The 20,639-nt window shown below is 40.5% G+C and overlaps 1 protein-coding gene across 1 annotated transcript; it reads left to right on the plus strand.

Moving 5' to 3' along the window:
• The first annotated feature begins 1,343 nt into the window (after positions 1 to 1,343).
• On the plus strand, positions 1,344 to 19,933 carry LOC131233115 (ubiquitin-related modifier 1 homolog 2-like). The gene is made up of 4 exons (XM_058229718.1): positions 1,344 to 1,501; positions 19,167 to 19,242; positions 19,335 to 19,417; positions 19,588 to 19,933. Exons 1-4 carry the CDS (start codon positions 1,479 to 1,481, stop codon positions 19,703 to 19,705), a joined length of 300 nt encoding a protein of 99 aa, XP_058085701.1. The 5' UTR covers positions 1,344 to 1,478; the 3' UTR covers positions 19,706 to 19,933.
• Positions 19,934 to 20,639: the final 706 nt, after the last annotated feature.

Here is a 20,639-nt window from a genome sequence, read left to right on the forward strand (position 1 = left end):
TGGATCCCACCATAGAAAGCAACGGGGATTAAATACTTACCATTGAAAACTTCTTTGGGGTCACATAAGTTTTGGATATGCTTAATTTTTAGACCCATGCCATAAAATGAGGTTTCAAAGCAAATGAATAGTTTAAATATAACACGTGTATTATTCTCAATTGTTTTAAATGATGATGGGTATATCCTTTCAATGTACCACGGTGTTACAAATAAAGCAGAGAAGTAAACTTATCCCATTGTAAAGGGAACAATTCCTGCCAGGCGATGGGTTATAATTATATTTTTTGAATCCCATCCCACGTACTCCTTTCCAATGCAACTGGCCAAACAGGCCCTAATAGCGCATAGCCGCTGCGGCTTGGTTTCATTTGAGCGGGGAGAAAGGAAACGTGAATCCTAGTCGTGCGTCGTTTGCTTTTAAAATAGAATCTGGCATTCCTTTATATGCTCTGGCAGAGCATGATGGATGATACTCAGGCACTTAAAAATTACTTAGAAATTGCACACTTGCCATTAAATAGTCGAATTAAACGGCCCAAAATATGGTTCCAATTTACATATAAAAATTAAGTGTGTATATATATATATATACTCACACGCCCACACCCACCACAATTCGTACTCGGGCCAATGACTTTAGTGTTGAAACTCCCGTGAGTTTTGGACAGTAAAATGAAAAATATCCAACGGTCCTATTCCTACAAACAAGTGTCCACGAGTTTTAGTCGGGGCTTAAGAATGTGATGGATGCCCCTTGCCTGTAATCGGGTTACACGGCTCCCTTTAACCCAAAGCTTGTGGGATCCACCAGGATGTTTCTGCTATATCCACTCCGTTCATCCGTTTAGTCAGCTCATTTCAGGGTATGAACCCAACCAAGAGGGAGATTCAAAACTCAAGTGGGCCACATGAGTGAGGATCGAACGCTTACCGTTGAAACCTTAATGGGGTCACAGGAATTTTGGAGCAGGGTAATATTTATGTTTTCCCTTCATCCAAGTGGGAATCACCTTACGAACGTGTTGGCTACATCTAAACATTACCGTGGGCCCCAGGAAGGTCTCATTGGTGGATGTCTTCATCTCCACTGCATGTGGCATGGCGCACTTGAGTTTTGGATCTCCCTCGTTTTTGGGCTGTCCTAAGAGGAGCTGATGAAACGGATGGACGGAATGGATATAATGCAATCATTACAGTGGGCCCCACAGAGCTTTGGGTTACATGGGAGCCATGTAACCCGGGTTACACGTCGAATCTGATGCCAGGATTCTGGCTTGGAGAAAGTGGGTTGCACAATCTGGTCAGTTTATTCGTGTGAATATATGCAACGTGTACAATTTGTGAGCGCCTGTGTATCAAGCGTCACATCGAGCCTGAGTATATCATGTTACTCCTCTCCCTCTTTTGTTCCCTGGGCTCCTTCTCGTTCTTTGCAGCCCAAACAAGAAAATCGTGTGATTGGAAGAAGAGTCGGAAATGCGTTTGACTCTTGAATTTGGGTATGCTTTTCTCTCATCGTTTCAATTCTATGCTTTTCTCTCTTCCTATCAATTCGATTCAATTTCCATGCGATATTTACCCTCCTCTCTCTCAAATCCTATACGTTTAAATATGTTATTAGATGTTTGATTCCGCAAGTATATCGACAGTCATCGTTTGTGGCGGCCTTCTAATGCTTTTGGAATTCAATTCTGCGAGTATCAGTAGTGCTTTTATTGAATCATCGAGCTTGATTTTGACATGTAATTCCAATGCAAACTAGGTTTTCAAAGAGAGAAAACTGGTTTCAAGAGAAGGTCATTTACTAGATTTGTTTTCCTTATCAAAACCAAAAATCAGAAGGTCATGTACTGATAATCTTCCAAGAATCGCACGCAGGAATTTTCACAAAATATATTAGTTCCTCCTCTCAATCGGATACTGAAAAACCCCCCCTTCTGTGCTAACATTTGAATAAAACACATTCAATAACTTAGTTTTTATTCAAAGATATCATAACCATACACCCTACTTGTGGGTTATAGTACACAGAGGGTTGTATGCAATAATTCCAGTTTCGACTTAGTCACATTCCCAATAACATATAAATCTGGACTTAATAAAAATAATATCTCTAAACTAAGTGTTTTAAGTAGCATGCAGTGTATATCATTGTGTTTGGTCTTCTATTGTGTGTAGCAGAAGCTACATGATACTTATATTTTTTATTGAAATAATAGAAAAATAATAAAATAAACAAATAAAAAAGAAAAAAAAGGGCACAGAAAAAAACAAATTTTTTTTTTTTTCCAAGTAAAAGCATGTTGAAAACAAGTTATATGCAATGCAAGGTAAATCAATCACATCAACATTTTCTAAGAAAATTACCTTGGTTAATGTTTAAATGAAAGTGTCAAATGGCAACAAAACAATAAAAGTAATCTCAAGTTCTACAATGTTACATGGAATCAGCTTCTTAACGAGGGAAAAATAAAAAAAAAAAGTCAAAATACCCTAAATCAATCATTTAATCAATCAAAATAAAATAAAAATAATTAATTGAGATTAAGAGTTGAAACATACCTCCATTCATCTTTAAATTGACTGGAAAATGAAAATCTCAAGCTCCATAGTTGTACAGATGTGAAAGGGGGAATCTTGATTGCTCTTGTTTGGGCTCTAGTGCTTGTAAAATTTTAGCCAGAGGATCCTCTCACAGGGCCGATCAAACTCCTGAAATCTCTTTTCAAAAGGTAGCATGGATAGGGAGAATTGAGTTGATGAAAATTTTGGTGCCAGAGTGGTATTTGTATTGAATTATAGGGCTTTGAAAACCCTGTTTAGAAACTTAGGGGTTGCTTGGCACCATGGATTTGGGGGGATTTGAGGGGATTTCAAATCCCCTGGTTGTTTGGCAGCATAAAGTAACTGGGGGTTTCAAATCCCCTCAAAGAGGGGGATTGAAATCCATGGTGAGAGCTTGGATTACATCTAAAATCCTTTTAGGAGTTGCACATGTAACATATGTGTCACCATACTATTATTCTATTGGGCACATGGCCCACTAATGATATCCCAAAACAATTAGATTATCGATTGCATCACTATAATTACTTTAATATGATGATTAGCACTGTCCAAACATTGTCCATGTAAATCAACGGATAAAAATCGTTGGTTAGTCACTTGGACAATATCTTGTGCTTGTGACCCAACCGAGACTTGGAATTTCATCATTTTCGGGCAAAGCATATATTTCAGCGGGCTTATTACAACCATTGTGTCAAATATTACATACGTCACTAATTAGAGATATTAAAGTTGATTTAGTGATTAAATTCAAACCCCCTGTAAATATACCATGCATAGCTACTTTTAGATTAAAGTTGATTTCCAATCCAGGGTGCCAAACACAATAGGAGGATTTCAAATCCAGGGGGTTCCAAATCCACTCTCCCAAACAGGCCCTTAGTTTTATAAAGGGGAGCATTTGCTGTGAGTAGAGCTATACACGAGTCGAACCGAGTCGAGCTTGGCACAGCTTGACTCGGCTCGGCCACTAGCTGACCCTAGCTCGAACTCGGCTCGGCTCGGTCCTCGAGCCTGATTGGCCAGCTCGGCTCAGTTCGGTCAGTAGGTCGGGCCAGCTCGAGCCTGTACAACATTTTCTCAAACACATGAAGTGCACCTTCAATTTCTCACAGTTTGCAAAACCACAACAGCAGTTTATAGGTATTTCATCAAACACTCACTAGGCAACATCAAAATCAAGATCTAAGGGTAGTTTTATCATGTAATGTTTGTTTTTTTTTTTTTTTTGGTAGTGATTTGTTTCATATCCATACCTTCCTCACCATCGACCAATCCCACGAAGAATATATCCACCCGAAACAACACTTCGTTGAGTCATTTCATCAAACACTTGGTGAGCAACATCAATATCAAAATAACCAAGTCACCGAACTGGTTCTATTTGAGTTCGATTCGAGTTGAGGTTTGATCCAAGTCGATTTGAGCTCGGCCAAGCTTGAACTCGGGTCGAAATTTTTTTCGAGCTTCAAAAATCAGCTCGACTTGGCTTTTGAACTCAATTTTGAACTGAGTCGAATTGAGCTTTTTCAAGTTGAGTCGAGCGAGTTAACTGAGCTAACTCGGTTCGTGTACAGCTCTAGTTGTGAGTCTTATACCATTTAAAATTGTAATGACTCTCCAATTGTACACTTGCATGCTTTTATATAGATTGTCATGATTGTGCGATGGATGTAATTATTAAGATACGCCCCATCCACAATAAGACCCACGATTTGGATGGTTTGGATTGGTATATTGTGGTGCCACGTGTTATGAGGATAAGTCACCACCATTTTCAAACATGTGTCGAGTTAACAGGGAAGGAAAACAGAAGAAGAAAAAAGTTTTCACATGGCATACGCTTCATATGCTACACGCTATGCTACTTGTATTGTACATTACATGCCCTATACCGTATGCCAGTATTTGCATATGCTATGTAGCATTTTAGCTATGCCATGCTATGTAGTGTACACTACATGCTATGCTGCAAAAATATTTAAAACATTGCTCTAAGCAACTAAAATTATGGACTTCCCTAAATAATTCATCATCATCATTATCATCATCATCTACCTTATCCCAATTAATTGGGTTATACACAAATCCCAGCTAATTGGGTTCGACACAAATCATGTTCTGCCATTCCACTCTATTGAGGGCCATAACAGACCATAGGCTGTCTTTTGTTACTACCTCTACTATGTCTTTTGGCCTTCCCCTTGCCCTTTTAGAGCCTTCAACCTGTACCAACTCCTTTTAACCGGCGTAGTTCTTGGTCTCCGTTGCACATGACCAAATCATCTACGAATACTTTCCGCCATCTTTTAACCCATAGGTGCTACTTATGAGTTTCCTTGAATGCATTCATTTCTAATTTGTTTCTTTGAAGAACCAATGAATATTGAAATCAAAGCTTCACCTCCATAATTTTTCATGTAAAACATGAAGAACCAATGGATTTATAATCACATGACACTGATTTAACATAATTTCAACAAAAAAAGGGATTGGAAATTGAAAATACTTACTAGATTGAACATGTGGGATATATTGGCACTACCTGTGCGTTTTGTATCACACAAGTGGGATGCAAGATATATCGTGGGATATATCGGCCGATATCATCGATATTTAAAACATTGCTAATAACTTCCAAAAGTGATATCATTACAAGCCAAATAGATTTCTTTTTGCTTAGGAAGACAGAATGATCAATATGTAAGGACCGTAAGGTGATATTGGAGTGAGTTTGATTGCACAACATAGGTTAATGGTTATGGTTAATTCCATTAAGGGATGGAAGAAAGGGAATGGAATTAACATGTGTCCAAAAACTAAACAATGGAATTTAAAAAGAGAGCAAATAATGTTATTCAGAAATAGATTGATGGAAGGACCGTGGAATGTCGAGGAAGAAGTAAACGTTATGTGGAATGAGATGACTGAGTGCATTAGGAAAGCGACAAATTTTTTTTTAGGAGGATCTAGAGGGAAAAGCCAATCATATAAGGAAAATTGGTGGTGCAAGATGATATGCAAAAAGCTATCAACGAGAAATGTACATGTTTCAAAGCCTCGCAAGGCACTAGAAACAATAAAAATCTTGAACAATATAAAAATGCCAAAAAGATTGCTAAGAAAGTAGCAAGTGAGGTTAAACTTAAGGCTTATGATGTTCTTTACAATAGATTGGGGATGAGAAAGTGAGAAAGATATTTTCAAACTTACAAAAATGAAAGAGGAAGAGTAGGGACCTAGATTATGTTAGATGCATTAAGAATGATGACCAGATGGTACTAGTCAAGGATAGTGAGATCAATGAAAGGTGGAGAAGCTATTTTCAAAACTTATTAAATAACAATCATTATGAGAACGTAGAGATAGAAGGAACCATAAACTCAAATAATGTTGGAGTCCATAGATACTTCGTAGGGATAGGAATAGGATATCTGGAGTGAAGAAGCTTTAAGAAAGATGAAAATAGGAAGGGTCCTTAGACCGGATGATATACTAATAGAGTTTTGGAGGTGTATGGTAGATACTGGGTTATTTTGGTTGACAAAGTTGTTTAACAAGATTGTAAGATCGAAGAAAATACCAAACGAATAGAGGAAAATACCGTGGTACCTATTTATAAGAATAAATGAGATTACAAAGCTGCACTAAGTATCACATATTAAACTTCTGAGCCATACTATGAAACTTTGGCAAAGAGTGATTGAGCAAAGACTAAGTCATGAGATGAATGTGTCAGAAAATCAGTTTGGTTTTGTGCTAGGGAGGTACCACTGAAGCTATTTCCCTACTTAGACAATTGATGGAGAAATATAGAGAAAGGAGGGATCTTCACATGGTCCTTACTGACTTAAAGAAAGCTTGTAATAGGGTCCCTAGAGAGCAAATATGGTAGGTGTTGGGAGAGAAAATGAGTTTTAAGAGGACATGTTGACATGATTATGGATATTTATGAGAGAGTAGTAACAAATGTGAGGACCTCCGATGGAGAGACAACTGAGTTCTTAATTATTGTAGGCTTATATCAGGTGTCAGCATTGAGCAAGTACATTTTTCCATTGGTTATGGACAAGTTAACAAAGCATTTTCAGGAAGATATCACATGGTGTATGCTGTTTGCTAATGACATAGTTTTGATTGTCAAGATGAGGGAGGCCGTAAACACAAAGCTAGATCTATGGAGAGGTGTTTTAGAATCTAAAGGACTTAAAATTAGTCGGACTAAAACAAAGTGTATGGAGTGCAATTTTATTAACAATAGGAGTGGGAACGGGGAATTAGTAAACATTGTTGACCAAGAATCCCTCCCCCTCCCCCCCCCCCTCACACACACACACACACACACACACACAAAAAAGACACAAAAGAAAAAAAACCCACTTCTGATATCTTGGGTTGATAATTCACAAGAGTGAAGAGATTGAGAAGGATGTTGCCCATTGAATTCAATCGGGGTGGAAGAAATGGAGATGTGCCTCTATACTTTTATGTGATCGTTGTGTACCATTCAAACTGAAAGGGAAATTTTATAGGATGGCTATAGGACCAGCCATGCTTTATGGGACACAATGTTGGGCAGTTAAGGAGCAAGCATGTCCATAGGATGAGTGTAGCTAAAATGAGGATTTTGAGGTGGATGAGTGGCAAAACAAGGATATAATTAAAATGTATGCATTTGAGGGAATTTAGGAGTAGCACCAATGGGTAACAAGATGAGGGAAAGTGGATGGTTTGGTCATGCGCAATGGAGACCAAGAACTGTGCTGTTTGGAGTGAGTGCGTACAAGTTGAAGGCTCTAAAAGGGCAAGGGGAAGGCCCAAAAGGATGTGGAGGGAGGTAGTAAGAAAAGACTTGATGCCCTATGGTCTAATTGAAGTTATGGCCCTTGATAGAGTGGAATGGTAGGAAAGGATTCATGTAGGTGTAGCCAACCGGCCCAACCCCAATTAGTTGGGTAAGTCTTAGAAGATGCTGGTGACATTTTTTCCTGTGGTGTGGCCCACCTGGTGATTGGGTTGGCATGATTCTTGGTTCATTTGTTGGATAGGTTGGATGTTATACACACATCAGGTGGGCCAAACAATTCTCAGCTTCACCACTTTAAACAAGGTCATTTTGGTCATTTGACCCCAAAAAGCACCTCCTGGTAGAGCTGGGCATCGGACCGAGTCGGATTGGATTCGGTCCAACTCGATTCGGTCCGAAATCTTTATTGTGAGACCCGAACTCGATCCGATCCGGTACCGAGTCTGGGACATCTGACTCGAACAGATCCGATGCACGATTGGCCTGACCCGAACCGAGTCCGACTCGGATCGGGTTGGGTACAACTTGGATCCAATTTTTTAACGGTGAAAATCATTATCCTCGCTGCTATTTTTGGTGTGGTCCATCTGAGCTTTAGATATGATTTAATTTTTTTATAAATGCTCTAAAATGATCACAAAAATTGAATAAATGGTATGGATATAATAAATACATCATTGTGGAGCCCATGTAATTTTGAGGAAATGGATTGGCTACTCCCTTGCCACCAGCCATTGGCTACTCCCCCTGCCACCAGCCATTGGCTGGTGGTCGGTGCTTTGTGGGCCCCACCATGATGTATGTGTTTCATCCATGCCGGCCATCTATTTTTATAGATAATTTTATGGTATGCAAAAAAACATGAGGTATATCTCACTCTCAAGTGGATCACATTACAGGAAACAACGTTGAATGAACGTTGATCATTAAAAACGTTTTGGGGCCATAAAAGTTTTGGATCAAGCTGATATTTATTTTTTCCCTTCATCTGGGTCTTTATGACCTAATCAACAGATTGGATGTCAAATAAACAGTACAGTGGGCCTTAGGAGGATTTTAATTGTGGATATCCAATCATTATTGTTTTCCTGTGGTGTGGTCCACCTAAGGTATATATCCCTATCATTTTTTGGATTAATCCCTAGAATGATTTGTAAAGATGGATGAACGGAATGGATGAAGTACATACATCATGGTGGGGCCCACAGAGCACCGACCACTAGCCACGTCTCATTTGAGCCGTTCGTACAACTCAGAGCTCGAGGCCGCTAGCTGTCTTGACGTGCACAGCACGAAATCGAATGTAAGCAGTGTTGACGTGCATTTTACGTATTGACGTTAGCAAGTTCTTTGGGTTTGATCATGAGGCGTGTTATATCCAAACCGTCCATCCATTTGGCGAGCTCGTCTTAAGGCTTTCGACGAAAAATAAGACAGATCTAACTGTCAAGTGGACCACACGAATTGTTTAACGGTGAAAATCATTCTTTCCTGCTATTTGTGGTGTGGTCCAGATGATCTTTGGATATTATTCATTTTTTGGATAATGCTCTATAATGATCTCTAAAAATATATGAACGGTGTAGATATAATAAATACATCACTGTGGGGCCCATATAACTTTGATCTCCTTTGAACCGTTCATACAACTCGGAACTCGAGGAGTGTCAGTGCTCGTTTTCGCATGACACGTACCTCAGCTATATAGGGGAATGGACTGGCTACTCCCATGAAATGAGCTGTTTAAAAGGTATACAGATGGTACGTATTTGACGTGCATGTGGCTCAAATGATGCTCCGACTGGTCTTATTTTCATGCCATAGAGCATGCATGGTGGGGTGCACATGATCAACGGATCAGATCTACATGTATGTTCTACATTGATGCGTGGGGAGGGTAGGATTTGGAACCCTACTCGCGAGAGTAAGATACATAAAAGTAAGAAGAGAGCGGGGTGGTGAAAGGTGAGCCCGTGGTGAAGGCATGTTGTTGTTCACATGAGCCCACCTGCATTCACGTAGAGAGAGAGAGAGAGAGAGAGAGAGAGAGAGAGAGAGGGAGCCACTCCGGATCTGGTCGGATCGGACCCAAACGGATTGGATTTCGGATCGGTGCGGTCCGATTTAACTTTGACCTGAACCTGACTGAATTAACAGTCGGATTTGCCCGAACCTGACCGATCCAGGCTATCGGTTCGGCTCAAATCGGGTCGGACCTGGTCGGATCTACCGGATCGGGTCAAGTTTGCCCAGCTCTACCTCCTGGGCATTTTCATGAACAAACAAGGACTTTTGCAGTAAAACTCCAATGAACAAATTGCAATTGCACACCTTCCTATTATCTCATCGAGGGACAAAGCTCTGAATTACAATGGGGGTACCTTTAAGTTGGACTTGAAAGAAATGTAATTTGGGGGCTACTCCAGTCTTCTGCATTATGAATGCTGAGGAAGGTGCTTACAATTTGGTCGTTTCTCTATTTGAACTAGTTATTACAATACAGTTCAGTATTGCATCCAAAGACTTGTTAAGTCATAGAATTTTTTATTTTTTATTGGGTAGGCCATGTCAATCAAATGCCGAAGGTGAAAATGACTCTTATTTGTTTATCTGGCAAGTCTTATCTGCAATTTTTCTGAACACGTTTGGTTTGTTTCATGTCTTGTGGGCAGCCAACCATGAACTTTTGCCAATGTACAATTTAAAAGCCAGCCTGAATTTGCTGGTAAAAGTATGATGATGTGGCTTGTCTCTGGAAATGGTTACACACTTACACCCAATCTATACACATAATTTCCACAAATCTATTGCTTTTCTGGAACACATTCAAAAGTTATGCATGTAGAGTATCAAGAGAAATCTTATAATACTCCTAACTTCCGATCTAAAGTTTCAGCAACTCATCATGAAAGAAGGTATGAAAATCTCATATATTCAAAATTACATTCTTTACAAGGATGAATGGGTATATAACAGAGAAACTCATCTATATTTGGTTATGCATATATCACGACCCTATAATTGAGGGATTTGTATACAAAACTCCCACCTATAATCTCTCGGAGGACAACTCACGCCAACACTCCCCCTCAAGTTGGTGCATATAGATCTCTAATGCCCAACTTGCCAAGTGAGTTGTAGAAGTTCTTGCTACATACAACTTTGTAAGTATATATGCCAACTGGTCTTCGGACTTAACGAATGGAAATAGAATTGTCTTGGCCTCAAGATTTTGTTTGATGAAGTGTCGATCTACTTCCACATGTTTGGTCTGATCATGTTGGACTGGATTATGCGAAATGCCAATAGCAGCCTTGTTATCACAGAATAAGTCCATCTCGCAGCTTGGGGCAAAGCCAATTTCGGTTAATAGTCTTCGAAGCCAGAGAAGCTCACACAGACCCTTAGCCATTCCACGAAACTCGGCTTCGGCACTTGATAATGCTACCACCTTTTGCTTCTTACTTCTCCATGTAACCAGGTTCCCTCCAACAAATGTGAAATAGCCTGAGGTGGATTTTCTATCTGAAATATTCCCTGCCCAGTCAGCATCTGTGTAACCTTCAACCCTTAAGTGATTGTTTCTTGAGAACATAAGTCCTTTTCCAGGGGAGGACTTTAGGTATCGGAGAATCCGAATCACCGCATTCATATGATCTTCACTTGGACAATGCATGAATTGGCTTACTACACTCACTGCATAGGCGATGTCAGGCCGTGTATGGGAGAGATAAATAAGTTTCCTAACCAATCTCTGGTACCTTCTTTTGTCTGTTGGCACTTGGTCTGGGTATTCTCCAAGCTTGTGATTTTGGATTATTGGTGTATCTGTAGGCTTACAATCCAGTAATCCAACTTCTGATAATAAATCTAGGATATATTTTCGTTGGGAAAGGAATATGCCTTGCTTAGACCTAGCAACTTCAATTCCCAGAAAATATTTGAGTCCTAGATTTTTCATCTCAAATTTTGTCGCCAATTGCTCTTGAAGTCTTGCTATTTCTTCTGGATCATCTCCTGTAATGATCATATCGTCTACATAGACTATCAAAGCTGTTATCTTATCCCGTTGACGCTTTAAGAATAGCGTATGATCTGAGTTGCTTCGTTGAAAACCATATTTTCTCATTGCCAAGCTCAATTGCCTAAACCACGCTCTAGGAAATTGCTTCAAGCCGTATAAAGTTCGTTGTTGCTTGCACACAATCTTAGCTGCAGAGTTTGCCATATATCCGGGAGGAACATCCATGTAGATTTCTTCTTCAAGATCTCCATGGAGAAAGGCGTTTTTAACGTCAAACTGGTGCAATGGCCAATTAAGGTTCGCTGCAAGAGATAACAAAACCCTGACAGTACTCAACTTGGCCACCAGTGAGAACGTTTCTTGATAGTCTACGCCATATGTCTGCGTATAGCCCTTTGCTACCAGTCTTGCTTTATACCGTTCAACTGATCCATCGGCTTTGTACTTGATCGAGAATACCCATTTACACTCCACTGTTTTTTGACCTTTAGGTTGGGGAACAAGAATCCACGTCTCATTTTTCAGTAATGCCTCCATTTCTTCCTTCATAGCTTGAACCCACCTAGGATCTTTCAAAGCCTCATCAACACTTGTGGGAATATGGTGTGAGGAGAGTTCATTCACAAAGTTCTTGAGGGGTTCAGACAACTCCTTCGTAGAGACATAATTGGCAATCGGATATTTCGATCTTTGTTCCTCCACTTCTGGAGAAAATCTGTTTGGTGGTTTGCCCCAATTGTGCCTGAAAGGTAATTCATAGCCAACGGGAGTATCCACATCATTAGAAATATGAGGTGTGACAGGAGAGCTTACCTCAATGATATTCTTAGGAGATGGGTCGTTGGATACTGAGGAGTTGGGGGGGGGGGATTTCAGCTTCTGGAGATGTCGGCTCTGGATTAGGTTCCTCAATGATCGAGTGAGGAGCATTAGGCGCTATATTAGTAACCTTGAACTAGTCAAATGTCAACCAATTCAGCTCTTCTTCGCGTGTCTCCCCCTGAAGAGAAGAATTGGATGCGGCGGGAGAGTAGAAAGTGTTGGATTCAAGGAACGTGACATCCATAGTCAAATAGGTGCGCCGAGTAGTTGGATCGTAGTAGGGTACCCTTTTTGATGTACAACATATCCCAAAAAGAGGCATCTAATGGCACACGGATTAAGTTTCGTGCGCTGGTTCTTGTGGAGGTGAACAAACGCAACGCAGCCAAAGACTCGAGGTGGAAGCATTAGCACCGAGGGCAATGAAACATAGGTTGACAAGGCCTGTAGCGGAGTCTTAAACGCAAGGACTTTGGAGGGCATGCGGTTAATGAGGTGGACGGCGGTGGCAACAGCAGCAGCCCAGTGGTGGGTAGGCACGTGAGCTCCAAGTAAAAGAGCTCGAGCAATTTCAAGGATGTGGCGATTTTTGCGCTCCGCAATACCATTTTGCTAAGGAGTCCGGGGGCATGAGGTCTCATGAATCAGTCCATGGTGGTGGAAATAATCACGGAACTGTTGATTCACATATTCTTCACCATTATCGGATCGAAGAATTCGAATCTTAGCGGAGAACTGAGTCTGAATCATTTTATGAAAGGTTTGAAATACATGGAAGACCTCATCCTTATGTGTCAACAAGTAAATCCAAGTCATTCGAGTGCAATCATTAACAAATATCATAAACCAGCGGAAACCAGACATAGTAGATTTTGGGGAAGGACCCCATACATCAGAGTGAATCAAAGCAAAATGAACGTCACTCTTATTCATACTTAACGGGTAAGTGACACGATGACTTTTAGCTAAAATGCAAGCCTCACATTTAAAGTCTAAAATTGACAAATCCGAAAATAAATCAGGAAACATATGTTTCAGATAACCAAACGAAGGATGGCCTAACCGACGGTACGAGAGCTAAATCTGTTCCATTTTGAGGTCACTCGGGCGGTGCATGTGGTATGCTCGGCGTACACTGAAGTCTTCCATGTAATAGAGCCCCCCTCTCTTTGTACCATGCCCAATGATCTCCTTGGTGAGAATATCTTGAATAAGACAAAACGTAGGATAAACGAGCACAACACAATTCAGGTCTTGAGTAACTTGACTCATGGATAGTAACTTGTGAGAAAGAGAAGGCACAAGTAAAGTATTAGAGAGTGGTAGGGCTGGTGACAACATCACAGTCCCAGCCCCTGTTATCGAAGAGATGGCTCCATTAGCATTGGCGATGCTAGTTCGCCGAGGAGGGGAGTGCTGAGAAAAATCATTTGCGTCAAACGTCATATGGTCCGTTGCTCCGGAATCAAGTATCCAAGCGTTGCAGTTAGCCTCTCTATTAGAACCGAGGAGAGCATTACTTGGGTTAGAATTTGAACTATCAGCTGGAATGAGGGAAAGATGTGGTTCCGCTGCAGCCATTGTAGCCTTGCCCGTGCCGTAATCATTCCCAACTGCATCACGACGCTTCTGAGCCTGGAGGTCGTGCCACCAATCAGGATACCTGTGTAGCTTGAAGCAGGTCTCACGGGTATGCTTTGTATTCCCACAGTGAGAGCATTTAGTTCCATTGGGGTTGGCTCGGGATTTGGAGTTGGAACCGGATTTGCCACCATGCAGAGAGAAAGACCGAGAGGGTGCTGGAGGATGCGAGTCATGTTTGACGCTCTTGGGCCCCAGAACCACTCTTGGTGTATCATCGGGGGCTACCGGTCATCATCACCGCTTGACGAAGAGCTTCCTTATGGACGTGTGCATAGGCTTGCTCCACTGTTGGGAATGGTTTTATCTGCAGGACATCACTTCGGATATGGTCTAGGTGGTCATCGAGACCATCCAAGAACACATATACCCGATCTTCTTGAACTAGAGTATTGTAATGTTGAATATCGGTTGGGTATTCCATCCGGTTTGGGCGGCGGAAGTCTATTTCACGCCAGAGGCCTTGGAGATCAGTGTAGAATTTTTCAAGAGAGCCGCTGGCTTGTTTGAGGTGGGTCACGCGTTGCCGGAAATCATACACCTGGGAGGTGTCGCTGCCATCAAAATACGTAGTAGCAATTGCATCCCGGACCATCTTGGCTGTTGGAAATCGAATGAAGTTACTGATAAGGGAGGAGTCCATGGAATTAATCAACCAACCTTTAACAATAGTGTTGTCTGTGCGCCATCGTCTAAAGGTAGAGTCCGTCTGAGGAGGTTGAGGGAGATCGCCGTTTATATACCCCAGCTTGTCTTTGCCCGAGATATACATCTCGACAATCTGGGACCAAAGAGCATAGTTGGTGCCATCCAACTTGATACCGATCGGTGCAGTAGCAGTATCAGTGATTTGGGTCAGGGCTGAAGCTTTGCTCAAAACTTCAGACATTTTCGTGGTCAACTCGGCCAGGATGGAGGAAGGCGGAGATTCATCGGTATGAGAGTCTATATCGTTCATGGAGGAAGACGAGATGGTTCAAAAAATCGGGATGAGCAGCCAAAAAGGGATCGGTGGCTTTGATACCATGACAGAAGGTATGAAAATCTCGTATATTCAAAATTACATTCTTTACAAGGATGAATGGGTATATAACAAAGAAACTCATCTATATTTGGCTATACATATATCACGACCCTATAATTGAGGGATTTGTATCCAAAACTCCCACCTATAATCTCTTGGAGGATAACTCATGCCAACACATCAGACCTACACCCAAGGATAAGACATACAGCTCAGCCTTTTACTCCCCAACCTGAAACTTGAGCACCAAATAAACCCTAGTTTTGGACTCTGGACTCACCGACTACTATTGAATGGAGTGAACTGCATGTCCGCTTCAAATGAGCTATGAGGCAGTCTTGTGATTCTCATAAAGATGTCAATTTGACAATATATGAATGTCTAGAAACATTTAGATGAGGACCCTATCATTGTTAAATTCCGCTTGGTAGCGATGCACAAGCCGGACCCAGTTGGGTAAAGGAGAGGATTGATGTTAAAGGCGTGCAGTCAACCTTTGAACTTAGCTGGGATGTGGCCATGATGATGATATCAATTTAATGACAGTCTTGTTGGGAAAATATTTTAGTACAACTTACAATTTATAGTCAAATTCTAAATAACTGGCATCATAGTTCACCAAAATTCTAAAAACTCGGTAAACAGGTTTTTATGACTTATGAACCAAGATCACTTGGATGGACGTAGTTCGGTAAACAAGTTGTTAGGATCACTTTGAGTCATGTTGCAAAATATTGATGTATTTGCATGTTGCATTTTATATGCAAGCTTTGCTAAGCCAACATGCGCTTTTGCATATGGCCATGTGTGTGAACATGGCACTCGTGGGACATCAGGCCATTTGTTGAGCCCAAGAGGGCTTTCAATGGGTACTCAGTGGACCCGACCAGAAAATTAATGGTTCCGGGCGACATTTCCCAGACCTGTTTTAAATACAGGTCAGGTTTGGGTCCATTTCGATGGACTCATTTACAAATCTGGTCCATTTGGGTTGGATCCTGGGTACCCAACTATTTTTTATTGGTTGTGATGCACTACTCCATCCTGTTTCTTCTTATTGTAATGTATCTTCTGATTCTTCCCTTACAATTTGGTAATGAGAGTTCTGCATCACTTGTTGTACACTGTAGCTAAGCACTAGGCAGCACCACCTGAGCTCTATGGGGCCCCCATGTTGTATGTGTGAGATCCACAAAATCCATCAGGTGTGGCCCTCTAGCAAAAAGCCAACTCGATCCACAACTTAGGCCTGCAACACCATGGGGATCATTGGGGAGGTCCAGCCACCCATAGTTTTTTGTGTGGATACCATTCTGTGTGTATCCCATACAACCCATTCACCAGGTGTGCTTCATGAGGATGAAGTGACACTCCAAAATCAACCTGACTCAGTACTTTGGCGGGCCACACCTCACGAACTTTGGATATTTTAGTAGTGGTTTTATGTTGTTTCCATTTGTGTGGCCAACATATGTTGTGGATCGGGCTGGTTTTTATTTCCTTCCCCTCCTCTTTTTTTTTTTTTAATGTATGGTGAGAATGATGATGCCCATCTAATAAACAGATTGGATGTCACTCACAACTCAAAGGGTCCCACATAGGTTTGGCTGTTTTAACTTTTAAATGCTGTGTATAACTGAAAGTTGTAGAAGATTCCAGCCAACAACTAATTCACTAATTTCATAAGCCATGTCAACTATGGAGACCAGTTCCTCTATGATTTAAGTGGGTTATGATAAGATGCAATACCACCTACATAGTACTAGGAGTAGGGGTGGGTTTTTATACCAGATTGCATATTTGATGATGATCCGAACTGTTCATGTTCTCAGTATTGCCTTATTGAAGCTATGCCTTAATAATTATGCTTAATTAATGTTCATAACCTTTTGACTCTTGGATTTGATATGAGCTATTCAAATTTTACTTTTCAATGTTTTCAAATCCATCTTCATACATAATCATCCGTTTAACAAATGTTTCTTTAGGATGACCCTGGTAGCATAGAGTCCAGAATATGAACGGTTCAGATCATCATGTAAGATGCCATATGGGGGCGAAAAGTTACCCCCTTAGGGTAACTACGGTATGGTGGGCATCATATCCCATCAAAACCCCAATTAAATTTGAAAAATCTTACTCCTATATGTCCCAATGTACTGTATCCCAAAATCATGCCAATCTAAAGGGAAATGACCCAAACCTGACCCAAAAGGCCGTGAGGCTCCATGGGTAGCTGGTCCTGACTACTTTTGGTTCGAAAACTCAAATGTCCTACCCAAGCCTGGTAGCATCTGACTGGAGAGGACCCCGGGCCTGAGCAATCCAGGTTTGGGAAGACTGGGACCCAGCCCAAACCGATCTCTTGACAGTCCCCACTGTACATAACCTGGCTCACAATCAACCCATCAATTGGGCCCACATTTATGGAAACAATTGACAGGACAACAAAATTGCCAATAGTCCACTTTCAATGTACACGTGTGCTCTGCCTGCTGAGTAGACTGGCCTAATATGCCCAGTCATCTACAAAGTGGGTCCCATTAATGCATGGCTAGGATGTCTCACATGCCAGATGGGCATTTCTGGCCTGTGTAGAGGCGTATTTAGGCTTATCACACTTGTTATAAAGAGCAAGGTACTTAATAAACTGAAACTTGCTAGAAAACTGAGACGTGGGAAGAAACAGTGTATTTTCCCGAGTAAACATGTGGACCATATCATCTATTGCCTTCATGTAAGAATAATATAATATTTGCCAGTTCAATGAATCAGACCACCAGTTAAACGGAACGGGGAAGCATGTCTGACTCTAACCATGTTAACAGGGTTGATCATAAATGGGAAGTGATGGACAGCCATATATGAGGAAACCTAGTTTGTCTTACGGGTGTCTTACGGTTTTGGATTTAACATGGAAGGATGGACGATAAACTTTCATTGACAACATGTAAACCTACTATGCTAACTAAATAATCTCCCCTTCAACTATCATCAACAATGCTTAAACGTTCTATTACTAACTAAAAATCTTCCCTGCAATCTAATTTTGAGTTACCACCATAAGCAAACTGTGTTCGTGGACCTAAGGCCTTTAAACATTTGTAAACCCAGCAATCCTCCTTTAAACCCAGCAATCCTCCTCCTAACAAAGATGAGGGTCTCTAGTCATTATTTTAGTTGGATGATGTGGGTTTATTTCTTGGGTGCAAGTTACATGGCTTATTTAACTTTTTTAGTTTAAAGTCCTCTTGAGAGCCAAAGTGATATAAAATTAGGAATTTGAGGCTGGATAGGGGGAAAAAGACCTCTTTAAAGGATGGATAAGGAAGCAATGCTTTGCAAAAAGACTTTTTATTATTATTAATTTTTTATTTTTTTTACTATTTGGGTTTCTTTTGAAGGTGGAAGGGTTGGGAAACTGTAGAGAGGAGGGAGGGAGGGTATCCTGCTCCCATACATGTTGTATTTATATAAAAAGGATGTTATGTGTGTGGGAGAAATCAGATTCTTTACAACCCTTGCTCCTATTGTGCACCACAGATTCTTCTACAGCCCTTTCTCTACAATTCTTCTCTTCTTCTTTATTGTTCATTCATAGCATGGAAACTAACAGAAAGGCATAGACTTTTCTCCTTCTCTTGTCAATTCTTTACCCCAAAAAAGAACAATGAAAAAAACTATATTCCCCATAAGTAAGGTTGTGAGCAATAATGTGCTCTGACATCATCTTGCTGTTTAAATCTATGAGTCTCAATCTTGTAGTTGGAACATGTGGGATGCACCCATTAGATTTGTCTGATTGCCTTCTTCCTTTGTTTCCAACATCATTTCTTCCAAATAATTCAAGCAGACCCACCTAAAATCAAAGGAAGTTCAAATTTTTATACTTTTCCTTTTTTTTTTAAAAAAAAGAAAAAAAGAAAAAAAGAAAAAAAGAAGCAAGCTTGGGAAAATTTTGAAGACTCATAGGTTTAGGCAAGATAAGACCAAAAGAGAGTGCTGATATGCGGAGACACATGCTCACCTTGATGTCTGTGAAGCCATATTTTAGGCATCCCACTTCCATTCCCATGTTGGTTATAGACCCAATTTTGTACCTTAGCTCCTTTCTGTAATTTTGGCTTGGTGTCATGAATGCTCATGGGGTTTTTCACTGTGAGAGTGGACCAACCTTCTCTTAGTTTAAGTCTTTCTTTGCTTCCAATTTTATTACTTTAATTCAGTATATTTAGGTTTCTTTTACTTGGGCCTTACTTTGGTGACTGTCTGATGCAGTGGTGGCCTTGAGCTTCTTTGCAAGTCAGTGAAGATCCATAACGTTGATGTCGATCTGAAAGCCGGAGAAGACAAGGTATCTCTTCTTCTAACAGATAAAGATGCACAATTCATGGAATGTTTTTTTGCTTATTCAGCCCAATCTTCGTCCTTTTATATTCATTCCAGTTAACTATGAGAGGCTTGCTGTCTTGGGTCCGCACCAACTTGATCAAGGAGAGGCCTGAAATGTTCATGAAAGGAGACTCTGTGTAAGATTTAAGCTGCTGACTTTTCCTATCATATAATTAGAATATTGAAGAGTACTGATTATAAGCTAGGATCATGGTTAATTTTACATTGTGATGATTGTGGATATCTTTATCTATTTGTTTGGAACATCTTGACATGATGATGCTACTTTGTTTGGCTCATTGTGCAGGAGACCCGGTGTTCTTGTCCTTGTAAATGATTGTGATTGGGAACTATCTGGTCAGCTCGATACAACATTAGAAGAGAAGGATGCGATAGTTTTCATTTCAACTTTGCATGGTGGGTAGAATCTAAGGAGTTGCATGTTACAATAACGCAACTGGTACGCAAGTAGTGAGGAAGGATGGTCAAGATTTTGAAGTTTTTGCTGCTAAATGTATTGGAGAGGAACACATACAAGAGAGGATCTGATAGATTCTCTCAACTCTCATACCTATATTTTTGCCACCTGTTATACACTGTTAAATGCTGATATGCTTCTGTTTCTTCGTGGTGCAAATTCAGACTTGGATAAATTTCTGATGTCAGTAACAAGGATTAATGGTAAGATGACCATAACACTGTTGGACAAAATGATATGGCTGGGCAACTGGGGAAAATATAAGCTAAATCAATTTTGTTGATGCCGTCTTAGCAAAACATGCAACATCTTTTCAAATATTTGGCTGAGCTAGTGCAATTCGTAGAGATCCAACTGAGTATAGTTGTACTTTGTCTGCTAATGCTTGGTGATAATTGTGTATGCAAATAGAACATTATTCTTGCCATTATTGCTTCATTCTCTATTTTAAATCCATGAACTTGTGGCCCTGGCTTGTGAAGACACCAATGATCAACATGATCAGAGATCTGGAATTTAAGTAGAAATTTCGGAAACGACGAAGAGATTTATGGGGTGAAAGGAAAAGTTGACATTTGAAGTGATGGATGTAACATCGGATTTGCACTTGAATTTACTGATGGATCAATTGATGGATTTAAGAACCGAAAAAATGTGCTTTAGATTTTGACACTTGGATGATAATATTTTTGCATCCTGTAAGAATCATGCACTGTCTATTTTGGAGATGACTTCCTTGAATAGGATAGCCATGGCGGACCCTCCAATACCTTGTGATAATAGTATCACATGTGTGATGAGCAGTAATTGCCAATTTATGTGAAATCCGATAAAACACATTTATGGCTTGTATATGCTCTCAAGTTACAGAAAATTGGATC

Source organism: Magnolia sinica, chromosome 18, assembly GCF_029962835.1.
Source record: "Magnolia sinica isolate HGM2019 chromosome 18, MsV1, whole genome shotgun sequence".
Taxonomy (NCBI): domain Eukaryota; kingdom Viridiplantae; phylum Streptophyta; class Magnoliopsida; order Magnoliales; family Magnoliaceae; genus Magnolia; species Magnolia sinica.

What these genes read in the sequence shown, in the direction of transcription:
- LOC131233115 (XM_058229718.1), top strand. Translation starts at nt 1,479, where the DNA reads ATGCGTTTGACTCTTGAATTTGG. An exon ending in CGTTTGACTCTTGAATTTGG is followed by an intron (nt 1,502 to 19,166) that starts GTATGCTTTTCT and finishes TGTCTGATGCAG; the next exon opens with TGGTGGCCTTGAGCTTCTTT. An exon ending in TTCATGAAAGGAGACTCTGT is followed by an intron (nt 19,418 to 19,587) that starts GTAAGATTTAAG and finishes CTCATTGTGCAG; the next exon opens with GAGACCCGGTGTTCTTGTCC.